This window comes from Eucalyptus grandis, chromosome 8, assembly GCF_016545825.1.
Source record: "Eucalyptus grandis isolate ANBG69807.140 chromosome 8, ASM1654582v1, whole genome shotgun sequence".
Lineage (NCBI taxonomy): Eukaryota > Viridiplantae > Streptophyta > Magnoliopsida > Myrtales > Myrtaceae > Eucalyptus > Eucalyptus grandis.
This window is the reverse complement of record NC_052619.1, coordinates 328,645-346,023: the sequence shown is the minus strand read 5'-3', so window position 1 is coordinate 346,023 and position 17,379 is coordinate 328,645. Positions and strand designations below refer to the sequence as shown.

The window sequence follows — 17,379 nt, the reverse complement described above, 5'->3', positions numbered from 1 at the left end:
GTAGTCCTTCCATTATATTAGTAAATAGACCTTCAAATTACATTCTCTAGAACGAGTGATCAGTTCCAAGTAATTGATGGAACAAAGCTACTATTCTTTAATTTGTAAAACGGACTTACACCGTGATTATCTAATGCTAACTTCAATACCTTTTTTTTTCCAAATGGCTAACTTTACCAAAGAGATTTCAATACTCTAGCTCACAAAACATGAGTTTCGCTAACAAAGTCATTAGGCTGTAATTTGCAAACAACGTCGTCCTTTTTGACAGTCTCCTATTTTGTTGAACATTTTATATCTGCCTAAGGAAAGGTTAATTGCAAAGTTCTAAACAGAATTTTATGAAAAGGTGCCGATTTCTATTTTTGGACCTTTTGTTGATGGTTGATTGACATTCTTACGTTGAGATGTAATTTAGGGCGGTTGTTTTGTGGAAAACTTAAGATTGCTAAAAATGATTGATAATACTACTTAGAAAAATTAATCAATGGAAAATATTTTTTATTATTTATAATAATTTATATTTATCTATTTTCATGGGTGATAAAAATATTTTCATTTATATATTTTTGTAAGCAATACAGTGGTCATTTTTTAATAATATTTTTCAAATTTTAAATTTTTGTGAAGCAAATGCATTATTAAATTAACCACTGGGGTTCGCCCTAGTAGCCACCATTCCAACTTGGAAGAGGGAGGTGCGAGTTCAAATCTCCACATTCTCGGAGAATTAGGGTGGTGACGATTTCATTTCGGGAATGGGTTTCGACTCCCATGCTTTCTGTAAGAAGGTAGGGCAAAAGTCCGAGAGTGAGTGTCAGAGTAGGATTAGAGTAGAAGCGATAAAAAAAAAAGCATTATTAAATTGATAAATTTTCCTCTAATTTCTTATACGACAATTTATTTGTGGAGTAGCTTAAGCTAAGATTCTTCATTTTATAGTCTGGGCCTTTCCCTTAAAAAAATTATTAGCAAGTGAAAAAAAGAAGAAGAAGAAGAAACCGATCGAAGAATCATATCCAAAGAGAATGTAAAGGAAGAAGGTTGCAAATTGAATTGCACTGGCGCAACACAAAGCAACAAAACAAGTCAAGCTGGTGGCGGGTTCAGGCTTCAGGCACATGCCCGACCCGAAAACGAATCGGGTCAGGCCCCATCTGCTCATCCGGGTCAGAGAAGCGAGAGCGAAGAGGGAGATCAGCAGAGGAAGAAGCAGGGGAGAAGAGGAGAATGCGATTGAAGATGCACAGTCGATTTCGCTCCTCCTTTCTCTCGCGAATAATGGCGGCGGCGACCCTGTGGATGTGGATCTTGCTCTCGCTTGCGTGTCGCAACGGTTTCGCCGGCGCTTCTTCGTCTTCGTCTTTGTCTTCCTCCTCCTCATCATCCGCCGAGACTTCCATGCACACCAACAACTGGGCGGTCCTGGTCTGCACCTCCCGCTTCTGGTGCGACTCTCTTCCATCTTCTCTTCTGAATTCGCACTCTCTCGTAGTGGATTTTATCCGAATCAGCCTGATCTTTGTTCGCCGCCTCTTCCGCGATTTGCTTGTTACAATTTACGGAAACGGTTTGGGAATGAATGAGGAGTTAGCGAATTGAGCTCACTGAATTAGCTCAACAGTATGATGATGATGATGATGGTGATTGTGTTGATCTGCTTGTGTTTTCTCATGAATTATGTGTCTTATCATCATGGGAGTGCTGGTGATATTGGTGTGTAGTTAAGCTAGTCGATCTTCCCTGTATGATCTCTCTCTGCTTTGATGATCCATTTACAATGTTTTTTTCTCGACTTACGTTTTTGGCGCTCTGACGGCTTGCTGTAATGTTCTTAAGCACTCGATGAGACAATACCATTGATATGATGGTACCTCAAATTTTATGTTTTTTAATATTTACTATGTTGCTTTAGCAGAAAATTGGCCCTGAAGCTATATAGTTTTTTAGCTATGTTCACTTCATGGTTCATGTTAGGTCAGAATTTGGTTTTTATGTGATGTCACAGGCGTTGGTGTTTCCCAAAGTAGTGTTCTGCATTTTATCCTCTTTCTTTATCCTTGATCTCATTCCGTTGCATGACATGTCGCAAATTGAGCTAGTCTTGGACGTGTATCTATGAACAGCGACTTTATTCCTCAATCTAGAGCAAGGTTGCCACTTGTTTTGACCCATCAACTTTTTTGGTTCAGGTTCAATTATCGGCACATGGCCAATACTTTATCCTTGTACAGGTTAGCTATTTTACTTGTATAACAATCTCCTTGTGGCTTTCTTTATGTTTTCCATCCTTATCTTTGATCTTGCAGGACAGTGAAGCGGCTTGGTATACCTGATGAGAGGATAATACTGATGCTTGCTGATGATATGGCCTGTAATTCCCGAAATAAATATCCTGCACAAGTCTTCAACAATGAAAATCACAGGCTTAATCTGTATGGAGATAATGTAGAGGTGAATTTGTCAGCACTTTTCTTTTTGCCTTTTTTAGCTTCTAAGCCTTCTGCTTTAAAAGTTCTGCCATTAGTCTTCACGAAAGTTGTGAGGAAGACATGAAAGCCACATAAGATGGAAAGAATTATAGGGAAGGTATTTTAGAGATTTGGTCGTGTTATGGACCTTTCCGGTTCTTTTCGTAGAACATGTATATAAGTGAAATTATCAGCTTCCCGTTAAATGAATTACATGCATTCCCATGCATACCTCAAATCTGAGGGCTAGGCTTAACTTTATAGATCGTGCTTGAATTGTATACTGATTTAATTTTGGTCTTTTTGGAATTTCTGTCTAGTTAGTTGGCATGTGTCCTGCTGTTCAATCCGGTGGCTCAAGCGCTTAATCCAGTGAACTTCATTTCTTTACGTAGTTTGTTGCACGTGCTAGATCATTTGTTTTCTAGCTTTATGTGGTCGTAGACATTAATTTATTGTTCCTTACCAAAAAAAGACATTAATTTATTGTTCCTTCTTTTACCTACATTTTGAAGTTGCATACTCTGTGTTGGAACAATCTTGTATGCCATTCTGCATGCATGTAATGTGTGATTTGACTATTAAGAAGCATATTGACATGCTTTTTTGTTCATCTGCTACATACTTGCAACAATTTTTCTTTTCATGGAGCTAACATTTATGTCATGCTTCTGCAAAGGAAATATTTTATTTTCAGTCAATGATAACTGAGAAGTTTCCAGGTCGATTATCGTGGTTATGAAGTTACTGCTGAGAACTTTTTGCGGGTGTTGACTGGGCGTCATGAAACATCTGTTCCAAGATCCAAGCGTCTTTTAAGTGACGAAGGAAGCCACATTCTTCTTTACATGACAGGGCATGGTGGAGATGAATTTTTAAAGTTTCAAGACTCTGAAGAGCTACAAAGTCATGATTTAGCTGATGCAGTGAAACAAATGAAAGAAAAGCGCAGGTTAGACGATTGATCAATTGCATTTAGGTTTTCATCTATTTGTATGGATTTTTTTTTTTTTTTTTTTTTTTTTAAATTATAAATAAACCACTCCATTATCCATTGAGAGTTTTGTTCTTTAGTAAGGATTCTAGTACATAGGAATATATAAATTGTCTGACATTATAAGAACAATGAAAGTATGTGAGCCAATGATAATAAATAAATGGAAAAGGATATAAGGAGGAACAACTCTCATTTTAATGAGAGACATACATCTGTTAAGATATCACATGTTCTGAACATTGGAAAGGATGGGCTGTCCATCAATTTGTGGTGAATTTGTGGTGATATCTCATGTTTTCCTTTTGGTACTTTGGTTTGGTGGTCCTTTTATAAAGATGGATTCTAGGAATCGGCTTTCAAATAGAAAAAAAATCTTATGCCCTTTCATTCTTCATTTCCTTTCACTTTGTTCTTCTTGTAGAGTTCTAAAGATAATTTGGGCAGAAAGGTCATTGTTCTGAAACATTTAATTGTAAGGAGTCATTTTCATTTAATTGATGCCCCTTGAGATCATTCTACTTGACTAAGCTCCGTATTAAGACTTGACGTTGTTAAGACTGGTAAAATATGTTGTGCCTAGCATCTTTATTCCTTATATCATCCAAATTTATATCACTAGTTTGACATAAGGGTCTTCTTAAAGAGCTAGTTTGGTCCTTGCCTTTTACCGTTGGGACAGGCATCATTGAATTGTTGTCATTTCTGTCTTATAAAAATTGATCATTTCACTATTTTGTCAATCGATGTTTGTAATGTTTAATCATTTTTATTTCAGGTTTAAGGAGCTACTTATAATGGTGGATACTTGCCAAGCTGCCACTCTCTTCAACCAGGTATGTAAGTGTCCCAAAGGCATGTAGTTTTTGCTTTTCTAAGTTATCGGTATGACCTAGACGTGTAAGTGCATAACTACCGCTTAGTCCGGTTTGAATATGTTAGAATATTTAAATAATAAATCATGTCTTCATATAAAGTTTAAGCTTTTAGAACAGTTAGTCGTAATCCCATAAAATCAAATGTGGTATTAGAGTTAAAGGTCGTGAGTTCGAATCTTTTCAAGCTCCATTTGCCTTCCACGCTTAGTACTAGGCAAAAGACTAGACTAAGTGTGAGAGAGAGTGTTAGAATATTTAAATAATAAGCCACGCTTCATTCAAAGCTTAAGCTTTTAGTTTAGTTGGGTGTAATCTCATAAAATCAAACATAGTATTAGAGTTGGAAATCCTGAGTTTGAATCTTTTCAAGCTCCATTTGCCTTCCACGCTTAGTACTAGGTAAAAGACCAGACTAAGCGTGAGAGGAAGTATTAAAATATTTAAATAATAAGCCACACCTTCATCCAAAGCTTAAGCTTTTAGATTAGTTAGGTGTAATCCCATAAAATCAAACATAGTATTAGAGTTGGAGGTCCTGAGTTCGAATCTTTCCAAGCTCCATTTGCCTTCCATGCTTAGTACTAGGTAAAAGACCAGACTAAGCATGAGAGGGAGTGTTAGAATATTTAAATAGTAAACCATGCCTTAATCTAAAGCTTAAGCTTTTAGAATAGTTGTTGTGATCCTATAAAATCAAGCAGGATGGTTTGGGCTGTCTTTGACTCTATTAGTATGGTCGCAAAGCACAACAATTATTTATATATTCAGTTTATTTATTTTTGGGGGTGGGCACTTATCGTATTCTTCTGCATCCCTGATTCATTATGTCCCTTGCAAGCATGTGCTTTTCTAGATGAATTTTTGGATCAAACATTTGGATCACTCAATTATCTAGTCAATATCGCTGTTAAGTATTCAACTGAAGAATAATTTTAAACCTGTTAACCATTGAATTGACGAGAGAGAGAGAGAGAGTTTCTCATCACTCATAAGAGAAATATTCTCTGAACTTGCAGCTTCATTCCCCAGGAGCTTTGGCTATTGGAAGTAGCAAGAAAGGAGAAAACTCCTACTCACATCACTTGGACTCTGATGTAAGTATATTGTGTGCATTCATTTTTGACCAGGAAATTACTGGTGTTGTCCAGTTCCTGATGGATATTCTGATACCCTTGCCATTATATTGTCCCTGGAGATAGGTTGGTGTTTCAGTCGTGGATCGTTTTACCTTTTACACCCTTGCTTACTTTGAGAGGCTGAATATGTACGACAATGCTTCACTAAGCAGGTATCTGCAACTATGCTACTAAAGTAGACACTAGGCAGTTACTTTTTGTGGCTTTATGTTGTACTCCCAGCTCTATCCTTTTTGCCCTTCCTGGTGTTCATGATTTTCTTCCAGTTCTCAAACCCAATGATGCTTGTAGACACCATGATGTTATGTCTACCATCTAACTCTGACTTACATAGATAGTATGGTGGAGGTTTAGTAGACTTGTCATTTAACCTTTGAAGGTCCTTCTAAAATGTTTCACTATACATTTGGCGAATTTGTGGAGAATGATTTGGTTTAAATTTGATAAATTGATCTATCAGCATTTTTTGGGTGTGCTTTGCAGCCTTTTCAGTTCGTACAACCCTAGTTTGTTGATGTCCAATGCATATTACAGAACAGATTTGTATCAACGACGTCTAGAGGAGGTATGGATCTGTTTCTTTGCTTCATTGATTCTTGGATTGTTTTGGATCCTTAAATATGCTGTTTTGGTTGAGTAAATGCATGGAAGGTCTCAAAAAATCAGACACTTGATTCTATGATGTCTATTACCTGATTTTAAAAATTCAACTTCTAATGTTTATCCCTTGGTTTTGTTCAGAGCACATGTGATTGCCAAGTCATGAGGTAGAAATTATTGGTTACTTTGGAAGTTTAGTGCCTCCCTTACATGATTATGAGTCCCACATGGTGTACTGTATTGAGAGGGAGGGACTATTCCCAGAATGACTAATCATTTCCCACAAGCAGAACCTACATCGATTAGTTCAGCTGCTCTTCATCAGCTTTACTGCCATACTGTCCTTCACAGATTGCTTTTCATTGCTTAAACTCTGAAGCAAATATGCAATTGCATCTGTGGCTTTTTTTTGCAGTTTTGAAACAATCTACCTAATTGTTTTTTTTTTTTTTTTTAAATTCTAATTGATTTTGTGCAAAATGGTTAACAATAATCATGCAGCATGATAGTTCAGTTACCAAGTTTGAAAAGATATGCTTTTAAGCTGATGTTTATGTTCCATAGACATGAACAAGACAGTGAAAAGAACAACTGTGTCCAGGTGGTTGAGAGCTTAAGAGAACAGGAAACTCTTTAGGAACATCATACTGCACACTTGCATCAAAAGTTTTTTTGTGAATAATGGCTTATTTTTGTACTTTTTCAGACTATAATGCTATCAAATTTTAAATTTACTTGGGGATAGTTTCTTTGAACTGGAGTGATTGCAGGTGCCTGTGACGAACTTCTTTGGTTCAGTGATGGAAACAATCTACACTGATTCACCTTACCAATCTCCCCGAAGAAAAGACTCCCGTAAAGGTGATATTACAATGTCTCCAGACCAGTCCATTGAGGATGGGAAGGGAAAAATGCTGCAGGAAACAGATCTGGTTGACAATGGTGACCTAGAGACGGTATATGAAATTTGTTTATTTTAACAAAAGAATTTATGTTGATAGAGGTGATTTTAATGGTAGTGGACGTTCCTGCAGATTCAACAGGGTCTTCTTGGATATATTTGGAGTGATCTCCATATTAAGTTGGAAAGCTTTGGTGATGGTGATACCTTAGTGTACTATGGCATGCTAATGTTGGTTCCATTTTTGGCAGTTTCAACATGGATATCCTTGTGAAGGTAGAGAAACCCCTCCTCTGAACTGCTAAGCTCCATTTGTTGCTGCAGGACTTGCTGCATTTGAAACTTCGACTTTTTGATGGGCTGTTGATGCTTTAACATCACTCTGCATGTTTTTCCTCTCCATCTTTTCAGGGGATCATCAGACTTTGTTTTTCTACTTGCATTTCATCTGGATCTTCTATTTCACTATAAAATTTAATTCGTGAGTATTACTAAAGTCTAAAGATGCGCTGAAAGGAAATGGTTGTCTAGGTCCAGTCACAGAAACAATTCATCCATTCCATGTAGAAGCGAAATAGGCAGTTTTTACCATAGGACAAATTCTGTTTGATCCCACCAACAGACCTAGCTTCCATTATTTTTGTTATAGCTCTTTCTGCTTAATTACAAGTGAGGCTACCCTGCCAAATTCTGATTTTTCTTCTTCTGGCTACGAAGATGGTTTGGTTGACCGGGATGTCACTTGCCTGTGCTGAAATGGCTGAACTTTGGTTTCTAAAACGTCTGATCCCAGTTTTAATTTTCTTCATCAGGTTTCGCCATTCGTAATGCATTCAGCGGGAAGAATCTGGCATGCGTGTGGAAGGCCAATGCTAGTGAGGATGATGCAATTACAGATGTTCACATAGCTAGTAGAGCGGAGAAAAAGAAATCCTGCAGCATCTGTCAGGCATGAAGTTCCACGAGAGAGTCGCTGACCACCAAGCTGGCACTTTGATTTGTGCTTTCATGCAAGCCCAGCTATGTCATGATCGTTTATGCAACGGGAACCTTTTTCTCCGAGTTGCGTGACGCATAATGTTACCCCAGCGCCGATCTGGTGATTGTGACGATGTAATAACATTTTGGTTTTGCCGTGAAGGGACATAAATCTATGCGGGCACCAAATTTGCACGGCAGTGCCCTCTTATTGCTTCTCCTTCTGTGTGACATCTCCTGCCAGAACCTTGTAATTCTACCAATTAGACTGGATCGAAGCTTTTCTAGTTTGGCTCAGTCCTCTTAAGGAAATCTACCATTCTGAACTTTTCTGTTTTGTTTTTTCTCTAGATTAATACGGAGAAAAACTCCAAAGTGGTATACTTAAGATAAATTTATTCTAAACTAATTGTTTGACCACAAAAATCCGAAATTAGTATATTTATAATAAATTTATCCTCAATTAGTTTTCGTTAAGTTGGGTTAATATTACAAAAAAATCACAAATTGATATATTTATAATAAATAAAGGGTAAAATCTCAATTTAACATAATTGTCAACTGTTCTTAATTTTAGAATTTTAATTTAGGATAAATTTATGATAATTTAAAATTTTCATGATATTAACTTTTTTTTCTCTTTAATATACTTTTGTACTTTCAATGCTCCATTCAAGATGGTCCTTCATGTACATTACAGTTGATAATTTCAAAATTATAGGCAAGCCAAAAAAATAAAATGAAAAATAAATATGGTTAGATAATTAAAGTAGCCGGTAACTTTGGAGGTTTTATATTGACAATCACCAATGATCTCAGCAATAAACGAACAGTCGGCAGTCTACCTTACTACACATCGAACGAAAGACAGTAGCTTCATAACCCAAGCGGCACTCCCTCATTCGAGTTTCGACCGCCGTGTCGATTCTCTTCGGCGCGTGCGCCTCTGTTCCGGGTAAGACGATGTACGATTGTCCATGCATTCTTCTTGCTTTCCTCTAATCGTTGTTCTCTCACCGCTCGATCCGGCTGACTCCGTTTGCCCTTTGCTCGCGCGTCACCTGTTCGACGGAATTACCCTGGCAATGGATCGTGCGCCATTATGATAACGAGGCATCCTTGCTTTTCCCGACGTTGATCAAACACGGTTCTAGCTTTTCCGGTTATCATGGTCGTCTCCCACTTCGTTATTCGCGTTGCATGGTTGATTCCCTGGCGTTACCTTCGCTCCAGAAGCTGCCCCCAATTAGAGGGACATTGAAGTAGAATTTCGTGGTTTGTGACCGCAAAGCGGTTCATTTCGTAATGAAGAGATTTAAGAAGCTGAAAAGGCTGCAGTATTGTCAATGGGCTCTCGCGAAAATTGAATTGGAAAAGCATGGGGTGTTGTTTCTTGCATAGTACAGTCTCGTCCATATGCTGCGTGTTAGCATGGATCGCTCCAAGCGTTGGTTTCTATATGGTTTTACTTACGCTTTTTCATGGGCTTACTTGGGTTTAAATATAAAGCAACATCTGTTAACTCTCAGTCACCGAATTCAAACTTACCTTTCTGTCGATGATTTTGATCGGGTCATTCCATGGTTTCAGTTTGACCTATCGAACAATCTAAGGTTTTGGAGCTTCCCGGGACATTAGATGAAAACAGGCTTCAATCTTTAGAGCTTGGATTAGTGGGTCATTGGTCGTATGATTTTCAATTTTTGAAAGAACGACTGTGAACTTTATTCTTAGGCATGATGCATGTTTGGCATGCACGGGTGATTGAAGTTTGACATACTTTTGACAGATGCTGCAGGTTCACATGCTTTTTCTTGAGAGACATTATGATTGAGAGGGTATTTATGCGCCGACTGCTTCACGGGATTTCCAAAAGTTCAACTCTTCCTCGGTCCTTCATCCTTTGGCGAAATCCTTTACTACATTTCTCTTCTTCTGAGTCCAGCCACCTGGAATCTCAACTGCGACACCAAGAACAAGAGTGCTCTAGCTCTGGTTACTCTATTGGGTCCCCTGCTCGGGTCCAGAAGCTCATAGCCTCTCAATCAGACCCCCTCCTTGCAAAAGAAATCTTTGACTTTGCCTCTCGTCAACCGGATTTCCACCTCTCTTATGCTTCCTTTCAAATTTTAATCCTCAAACTGGCCCGTGCAAAGCAGTTCACCCTCGTTGACGATGTTATCATTCGCCTTAAATCCAGTCGTTACTCTGTCACTCCTTCTCTCTTTTTGAACCTTATAAAGATCTATGCGGATGTGGATATTCCTGACAAAGCCCTTAAGACCTTCTACACTATGCTTGAATTCAACTGTAAGCCTTCGCCCAAACACCTAAACTGCATTCTTGAAGCACTCGTTTCTCACCGGAACTACATCCGCGCAGCTTTTGATCTCTTCAAGAATGCTCACAGACATGGAGTCTTGCCAAACACTAAGTCGTACAACATTTTAATGCGCGCCTTCTGTTTAGATGGTGATCTCAGTATTGCCTACTCTTTGTTCAATCAAATGATTAAGAGAGACCTTCTTCCGGATGTGGAGTCGTATAGAATTTTGATGCAGGGGTTGTGCAGGAAAAGTCAAGTTAATACAGCAGTTGACTTGTTGGAGGATATGCTGAATAAGGGCTTTGTCCCTGATGCCTTGAGTTATTCTACCTTGTTGAATGCTTTATGCAGGAAAAAGAAGCTTAGGGAGGCCTACAAGCTTCTTTGTAGGATGAAAGTCAAGGGCTGCAACCCTGATATTGTACATTACAATACAGTTATATTAGGGTTTTGCAGGGAGGGGCGTGCAGCTGATGCTTGTAAAATACTTGAAGACATGCCATCAAATGGCTGTATGCCAAATTTGCTGTCTTATCGCACGTTGGTTGGTGGGTTATGTGATCAAGGAATGCATGATGAGGCAAAGACTTATGTGGAGGAAATGGTATCAAAGGGTTTTTCTCCACATGTTTCAGTCTCCCATGGCTTGATTAAAGGCTTCTGCAATGTTGGTAAGATTGAAGAAGCTTGTGGAGTAGTTGAGCTGCTGTTAAAGAATCGGGAAGCACCTCACAGCGATTCCTGGCTTATAATTTTAGAAATGATATGTGAGGAAAATGATAAGGTGAGAACCCAAAATGCTTTACAAGACATTTTGAAGATGGAGATAACACGCCACACAAGAATAGTTGATGCTGCTGCCTACTTGGAGGGATACGTGATTGGGAAGATACGAGCTAAATCAAGGAGACAGTGAATGTTCTGGTACATCATCCATCAATCTCTATATGGGATGATATCTGGTGGAACCTTATTCTTTCAAAGGTATGAATGTGATCCCATGGTCATCATTTACTGTTTTGAGCTGTTTTAAGCGCATCATTCCGGTGTTATTCGGCTGTTCTGAAGAGGTCCTGTTGTTTTTCTTTTTCCATTAAAAAACTCTAAATTACTGACAATCATTGAGGTTCACAGTTCCAGAATTTGGTTTTTCAGTAAAGTAAATGATTAAGGCCACATTAACACTGCTGATTAGACAGCTCTCCATATTATTCAGCCAAGCTCCCTGTCAAGATGTTCCTGGTAGAACAGGCAGGCATTGTTTTCAAAAGTAGACTGGAATGGCAAGTTCAAACAGGTGAACCAACGCTTGTCTTTATCATCAACCCTCTGTAGTCAAAACTCAGTCGGAACCTAACAGTGATAGATGGGGCGTGATTCAGGTGGGTCTTGTGTGAAGGCGAAAGATGCATGTTAAGGTTATATCAAATCCCGTGCTCTCTAGGAAGTTGCCGAGCGTGCCTCATCAGTCCTATTTATCTCCTGATCGAAGTATATATCAGCTTTTCTTGTTTGAGTTTATTGTGCCCTAGTCTTGACATTACAAAATTAATAAATAAATAAATAAACTAGTGTTGTTTTACGCACAGACAATGTCACCCTTTTGTTCAGTTATGTCCAAGCATCCGCTTCATTTGTTAAGTGGGTACAGCAGATTTAGAAATAATGCTAAAGATAGGAACACTAGTGTTGATACTATCTCTTTTCATTATATAATAGATAGGCAGATTGAGAGCAATGGAACACAATCTCTGCCTCATTATGTGAGCGCATTATGATAGCTAAAATGAGTGGTAAGTTGTGTAGCCAATTACCAAGAGTACATATGTAGATTTTGTCATAAGAGGAGATGACTTATGGGTTGCCAGTTGATGTACTTATGATCAGACTAGTTGAACTGGTTGACTCACCAACTGGATCCGCTCCAGTATTTTTCACTCCTATTCTAGTTATGAGCACAGTAGCATAAGCTTAATTTTGCATCTTTACCTTTAGCTATTTCGTTTATTCTTTTCAGCCTTCAAATAGCTAAGACTAGAAGAGAGAACGAGTAAAAGCTCTAATAGAGTTCCTAATTTAAGTACCTTGTGCTTTTCAAGTGAGTCTTGGTTTCACCGTCTGATTTTAGTTTTAAGTGGGTAAAATCTTGTCCTCCCAATATGGTTCCCTCTAGAAAGAAGATAAATCTTCTTGTTTGGCTCAGGTAATTAGGAGAGTGAGACACTGCTCATTTTAAGCTCAATCTGTTTGGTTTGTACCGTGGGATGTTTTACTTTTCAAAGAAACTTGCTGAAGTTTGTTTTATTTCTGACATTTATTTTTGTCAGCATGAAAATAATCATGGACATTCTTGCTATTTATTTGGACAGAGACAGGGAGGTGAGGCAATAGCCAATTTGCATGTGATGCAGCTACTCCATCCCGAGAGAATAAGCCTAAAAACATGCTCAAAGACGGCGAGATATTTCATGCGGAACTGGTGGCTTGTTGGGAAGTCTCTTTTTATGGTTCTTAGAAGTTCTGGGATGACAAAAATGCAATGTTGGTGCAGGCAAAATCATAGCCATGTAAATCAGGGTGTAATATGGCAGTTACTTGGTATGGCAGAGAACGATGTTTATTTAAAGGAATCTTGTAAATTCACAGAAGTCAGTTTATCAAAAGAAGTTTGATAATAAAAACAGAGAAAGTTCTTCGCTATTTATCAAATTTCATATGAAGGTCGGAACCAATTATCAGGTAATTATCCGACTCATTTGATAAAAGCTATGCCCGTCACAATTTCAAGATCAATCTTTCAGGCATTGCCCAGTGACATATTTAAGTAGCCACATATGATCACAGAATATCTGTGGACAATTCCAAGAGCGTGCCCATACATTACTTAATCTTGACCAACTCGAACCACTTGTTTACCGACATTACGCCCCTCAAATAGCCCCGCGAGAGCACCCGGACAACTCTCTAGCCCTTCAACAGTATCTTCCACATAGACTATCTTCCCTTCTCTGATGTAAGATATCGCCTCATCCAAGAATTTTGGGTACAAGTCATAGTAAGCAGATACCATAAAACCTTCCATCCGCAACCGTTTGTACACAAGAAGCATCAGATTTTTAACCCCTTCAGGCTTATCCATGTTATACTGTGAGATCATTCCACATACTGCTATTCTACCATGGGGTCTCATGTTGAGCAGCACTGCATCGAGCATTTTGCCTCCAACGTTCTCAAAGTATATGTCAATGCCTTGAGGAAAGTACCTGCCATTCCACTATATCAGTATCTTCCCTAGATATTTTGATGAACTACAGCGATGAATGCAAGGACATCAAGCTGTTTTAGGACTATATTTTTGAAGCCATCCATAGTCATGAAAATGGAATGCTTATATCGTATGTGAGACATGGCACAATCATCTAGTTACAGTTAGATATCTTTCACTAATGAATGATTCAGTAATGTTCTGTAAATAATAGAAAACACGACAATGACGTTTTCCACAATAAGCTAGCGAAGCCAAGTGAAATAAACTCCGACGTGTCTGCTCATTAGTGGCAACAGTTCTGCTTCTTGATGGGAAAAGGCAATTGGCAGGCACTACTTAGTTCGTTAAGCAAGAACCCACTAATATAATTACACTTTTTATAAAGGATTATGTCAACGGGCACCCATGAGCACTGGTTAAGTAACTGATTACAAAAATCATACACCAACTGTTATGTGGAATTAGTATTTGGAGATTGAACTATTCCTAATTGAATATGCTTAACAAGTGACCATTTCATTAAGATATCTTTTCCAGTTGCTTCAACAGCTAATAATCCATTACGATTTCAGAATCTTCTTGAGCATCCAGACTAATGTTCTAACCTTTTCAAAGCAGCATCCAGATCCTGCTCCTTATTGTAATTGAAGGCCTCATCAAATCCACACTTGCTTTTCAGCAAATCAACCTGTCAAAAAGAAAACATGAGCATAAGGAAAGACATCTCCGAACTTGCTTGTACTTAGTCTTCTTAACTTGTAAAATCAACGCATTCAATCCTCTAAATAAAAGTGCATGCCAGGAAATTTCACGACACTATAGGTGATGTCAGATGCTTGGGCCCAGTGGATCTTCAGGAGCCTTGTGCCACGAATTTCATGAGTAAACTAGAGCACATCTGAAGTTACGAAGTTAAACTAAATACAAAGTGCCTTAATGAGGGGAGGATGGAACAAGATGGAAGTATAACGGAAGTTTGGCAACAACTTCAAATATCTGATGACTAGTAGCCCATCAATCTCTGAAGAGTTCTGACCATAAAAAAACAAAAAAATAAAATAAAATAAAAAAATCTCTGAAGAGCTGTTTCGAGAATGATCAAGGATAACGTTAAATTCCTTGTTTTATCAATTACTAATTTCACATAAAAGTAAGTGTATACGCACAACAGACTTTCTTAAGAGTATGATCAATGTTCTAAACGAAGTTCACATAGAGGCACATATAATTAGCCAAATGGACATACCTTTTCATCACTACCAGCACTACCAACAACATAGCAGCCCTTCAGTTTTGCAAGTTGACCTATAATGTGTCCTACTGCACCGGATGCTGCTGAAATGAAGACATATTCACCCTCCTTCGGCGAACATATCTCGTGCAAACCAACATAGGCAGTCAAGCCAGGTGTACCTACAAAACAAGGCATTTCAGCAGGGAATCAGAAACTCAAGTCATAGAGAAAAGCGAGAACTTGCTAAGCTCCTGTCCTATTTGCCAAATTATGAGAGAAACAACAAATTACACCATGTACATGTCAATAGCACTGGACAAAAAAAATCAGGTATTCCTTATGCACCCGTGTTTCAGCTATCTTTCACAAACAGCAGACCAAACGGATGAATATGAACCAGACTACAGTGAAGTCAACTGAATACTGGAGGATGGAGGTTGACTATAGACAATACATGCATGTCAATGATGAAGATGCTCGAAGTAACCTTGCTGAGTAGTATTGTTAGTCAGACCGTTCTCTCAAAAACTTGAACTGCTAGAAAATATTTTCAATAATGTAATTAAAGCATATTTCCTGACACTCCCTACTTGAGTATATGCTGGCCTTACAGTCAAAATTCAGGAAGCGGACATAACCACACAGAGTAAATTGATAAACAACAGGAAAACGAACAGAATACGTACTAACCAAACCATTTTTTCACAAAAGCTTAAATCTGTTAGAAAACGGGTCAATAATACAGTTATTGCATAAAATTTACTCAACGGGTATGATAAGCCAAAGGCAGAGAGATGTAGACGAATTCATACCCAAGATTCCAAGGTAAAAGGAAGGCGGAATATCAGTGGTCTGTATCTTGTGGAGGGATTCAGGTGCTGTGATGACACTGTACTCCTCCCACCCAGTGATCCCCCTAACCAAGTCACCCTTCTTGTAGTTTGGATGACCAGAATCCACAACTCTCCCCACTCCATTCCCCATCACAACCTGCACCAGTTTTCACCAAAACAAGCCATGCGATTCCCATTCCCATTTAGCTTCCCCAATTCTGATTTTTAAGCATGCAACAGACCCTGAAGGGTGTGCCCCAGATAAACCCAAAACTCAAAATTCTGTCGGTACAAGTTCAGAGAGAGAGAGAGAGAGAGAGAGAGAGAGAGAGAGACTCACGGAGCCGGGAGGGAAGGGAGAGAAGTAGGAGGGATTGGGTTGAGGCTTGCGCATGCGCAGACGCATGTAAGGGTCGACGGACAAGTAGAGATTCTTCACTATCACCCCACCGGAGCCTTCCTCCACCTTCAGCCTGGCCTCGCCGGTCTTGATTTCGAAGTCTGTTTCTTTTGGGATGCCAGAGACGTAGTCTTTCAGGATCACCTGCTTGTTCCTCACCACCACCACCACCTCCTCTCCTTCTCCCCCCACACTCTCCATTATTTTCTCACAAGGAGACACCTCTCTGCCTCTCTCTCGGGTTGACTGGTGTGACCGAGAACACTGGGAAAGTGAGCAGAGGACAAATATGAGATGGAGGCGAGCAGGACCTGACTCTTGGCCCCGTCATCTTATCGCGTGTACGATGCGCGTCAGCGCATCAAATCAAAAGGAGAAAATATTGGGTGGTCCGGGACCTCCACGTCAGCGTGGTCCCCGACCACTCACGCGGCGCCACGTGGAAGTGTGGGCCCCTTGCCTGGCTGTCTCTCCTCCTCTTCTCTCTCTCCCACGTCGTTCCAATTCAAACCAACGCGCGGGCATTCTCTCTCCTCTTTGCTCCTTCTCCTCTCTCTCCTCTCTTTCTCACTCTATCCCCTCTTTCCTGACCCGACGACGGCGACGCTCCCTGCCGACGACGGCCTGTCTCTCTACTCGCCGGCCTCTTCGCTCTCCGACGGCGGCCGCCCTCTCTTCGACGACGGCGACGCTCCCTCCCGACGACGGCCGTGCTCTCTTCGACGACGGCGACGCTCCCTCCTGACGACGGCCTCTCTCTCTACTCCACGGCCTCTTCGCTCTCCGACGACGGCGACTCTCCCTCCCGACTACGGCCCCTCTCTACTCGACGGCCTCCTCCTCCCGACCTCTTTCTTCCCGAATCGCGCTCTCTCCTGAGGCTGGGCTTTCTCCGACGAGGGCCGCGCTCTCTCCGCTATGGTCAAAGCCGTCTCTCCCGAGAAGCCCTAGATCTGCGACGACAATCCCCGCTTCACTTCGTACAGGGCCGACGAGGTCCTTGATCGGAACTGGTGAGTTGGTCCCTCTCGTGTCGATTTGATTCGTGGGGCTTTTCCCGGCCGCCTCTGTTTTGGTCGGTCTAGCGGGTAGTGGAAATGGAGAGGATTTCTGGGCTCTACTCTTCTTTTGTTTTGCTGTATAGGGGTATTCCTGGGATCTATCTGTCGGATGAAGGAGAGCTTGTTGTTTTGAAGTTTGAGATATGTTGTAAAGGAGCGATTTTTCCGGCTGCCTCTGTTTTGGTCGTTCTAGTGGGTAGTGGAAATGGAGAGGATTTCTGGGCTCTGATCTTCTTTGTCTTTGTCTTACTGTTTGGGGTAGTCCTGGGATCTATCTGAAGAATGAAGGAGAGCTCGTT

General features: G+C 40.0%; 3 protein-coding genes across 8 annotated transcripts; 2 read left to right on the top strand and 1 right to left on the bottom strand.

Annotated features, from left to right (window-relative positions):
• The first annotated feature begins 1,188 nt into the window (after positions 1–1,188).
• On the top strand, positions 1,189–8,270 carry LOC104456173 (putative GPI-anchor transamidase). Its single transcript, XM_010070915.3, has 11 exons — positions 1,189–1,448; positions 2,193–2,234; positions 2,310–2,454; positions 3,194–3,423; positions 4,244–4,301; positions 5,360–5,437; positions 5,543–5,631; positions 5,963–6,044; positions 6,850–7,035; positions 7,114–7,256; positions 7,793–8,270. Exons 1-10 carry the CDS (start codon positions 1,231–1,233, stop codon positions 7,252–7,254), a joined length of 1,269 nt encoding a protein of 422 aa, XP_010069217.2. The 5' UTR covers positions 1,189–1,230; the 3' UTR covers positions 7,255–7,256; positions 7,793–8,270.
• A 526-nt stretch (positions 8,271–8,796) lies between these two features.
• LOC104456170 (pentatricopeptide repeat-containing protein At4g01400, mitochondrial) lies at positions 8,797–12,984 on the top strand. Of its 6 annotated transcripts, none has more exons than XM_010070913.3 (4): positions 8,797–8,913; positions 9,748–11,268; positions 11,501–11,581; positions 12,654–12,984. In XM_010070913.3, the coding sequence occupies exon 2, from the start codon at positions 9,785–9,787 to the stop codon at positions 11,198–11,200; it is 1,416 nt and encodes a 471-aa protein (XP_010069215.2). In that variant the 5' UTR covers positions 8,797–8,913; positions 9,748–9,784; the 3' UTR covers positions 11,201–11,268; positions 11,501–11,581; positions 12,654–12,984. The 6 variants fall into 6 exon arrangements, with proteins under 6 accessions (XP_010069215.2, XP_039156586.1, XP_018716842.2 ...); XM_039300652.1 differs by having other exon boundaries at positions 11,484–11,581; XM_018861297.2 differs by having other exon boundaries at positions 11,484–11,666.
• A 32-nt stretch (positions 12,985–13,016) lies between these two features.
• On the bottom strand, positions 13,017–16,374 carry LOC104456169 (2-alkenal reductase (NADP(+)-dependent)). The gene is made up of 5 exons (XM_010070908.3): positions 15,960–16,374; positions 15,599–15,776; positions 14,799–14,965; positions 14,158–14,240; positions 13,017–13,547 (listed from the first exon to the last, which is right to left on the bottom strand). Exons 1-5 carry the CDS (start codon positions 16,218–16,220, stop codon positions 13,169–13,171), a joined length of 1,068 nt encoding a protein of 355 aa, XP_010069210.2. The 5' UTR covers positions 16,221–16,374; the 3' UTR covers positions 13,017–13,168.
• Positions 16,375–17,379: the final 1,005 nt, after the last annotated feature.

Bases quoted from the DNA above. Each gene is read 5' to 3' on its own strand.
- LOC104456169 (XM_010070908.3), bottom strand. From the start codon at position 16,220: ATGGAGAGTGTGGGGGGAGAAGGAGAGGAGGTGGTGGTGGTGGTGAGG. The intron at 14,966-15,598 runs GTATGAATTCGT...CTTGTTTTGTAG, and splicing joins CTTTTACCTTGGAATCTTGG to GTACACCTGGCTTGACTGCC. The intron at 13,548-14,157 runs GTTAGAACATTA...GTGGAATGGCAG, and splicing joins CTGGATGCTGCTTTGAAAAG to GTACTTTCCTCAAGGCATTG.
- LOC104456173 (XM_010070915.3), top strand. From the start codon at position 1,231: ATGCGATTGAAGATGCACAGTCGATTTCGCTCCTCCTTTCTCTCGCGA. The intron at 1,449-2,192 runs GTGCGACTCTCT...TTTTTGGTTCAG, and splicing joins GTCTGCACCTCCCGCTTCTG to GTTCAATTATCGGCACATGG. The intron at 4,302-5,359 runs GTATGTAAGTGT...CTGAACTTGCAG, and splicing joins CTGCCACTCTCTTCAACCAG to CTTCATTCCCCAGGAGCTTT.
- LOC104456170 (XM_018861301.2), top strand. From the start codon at position 9,785: ATGATTGAGAGGGTATTTATGCGCCGACTGCTTCACGGGATTTCCAAA.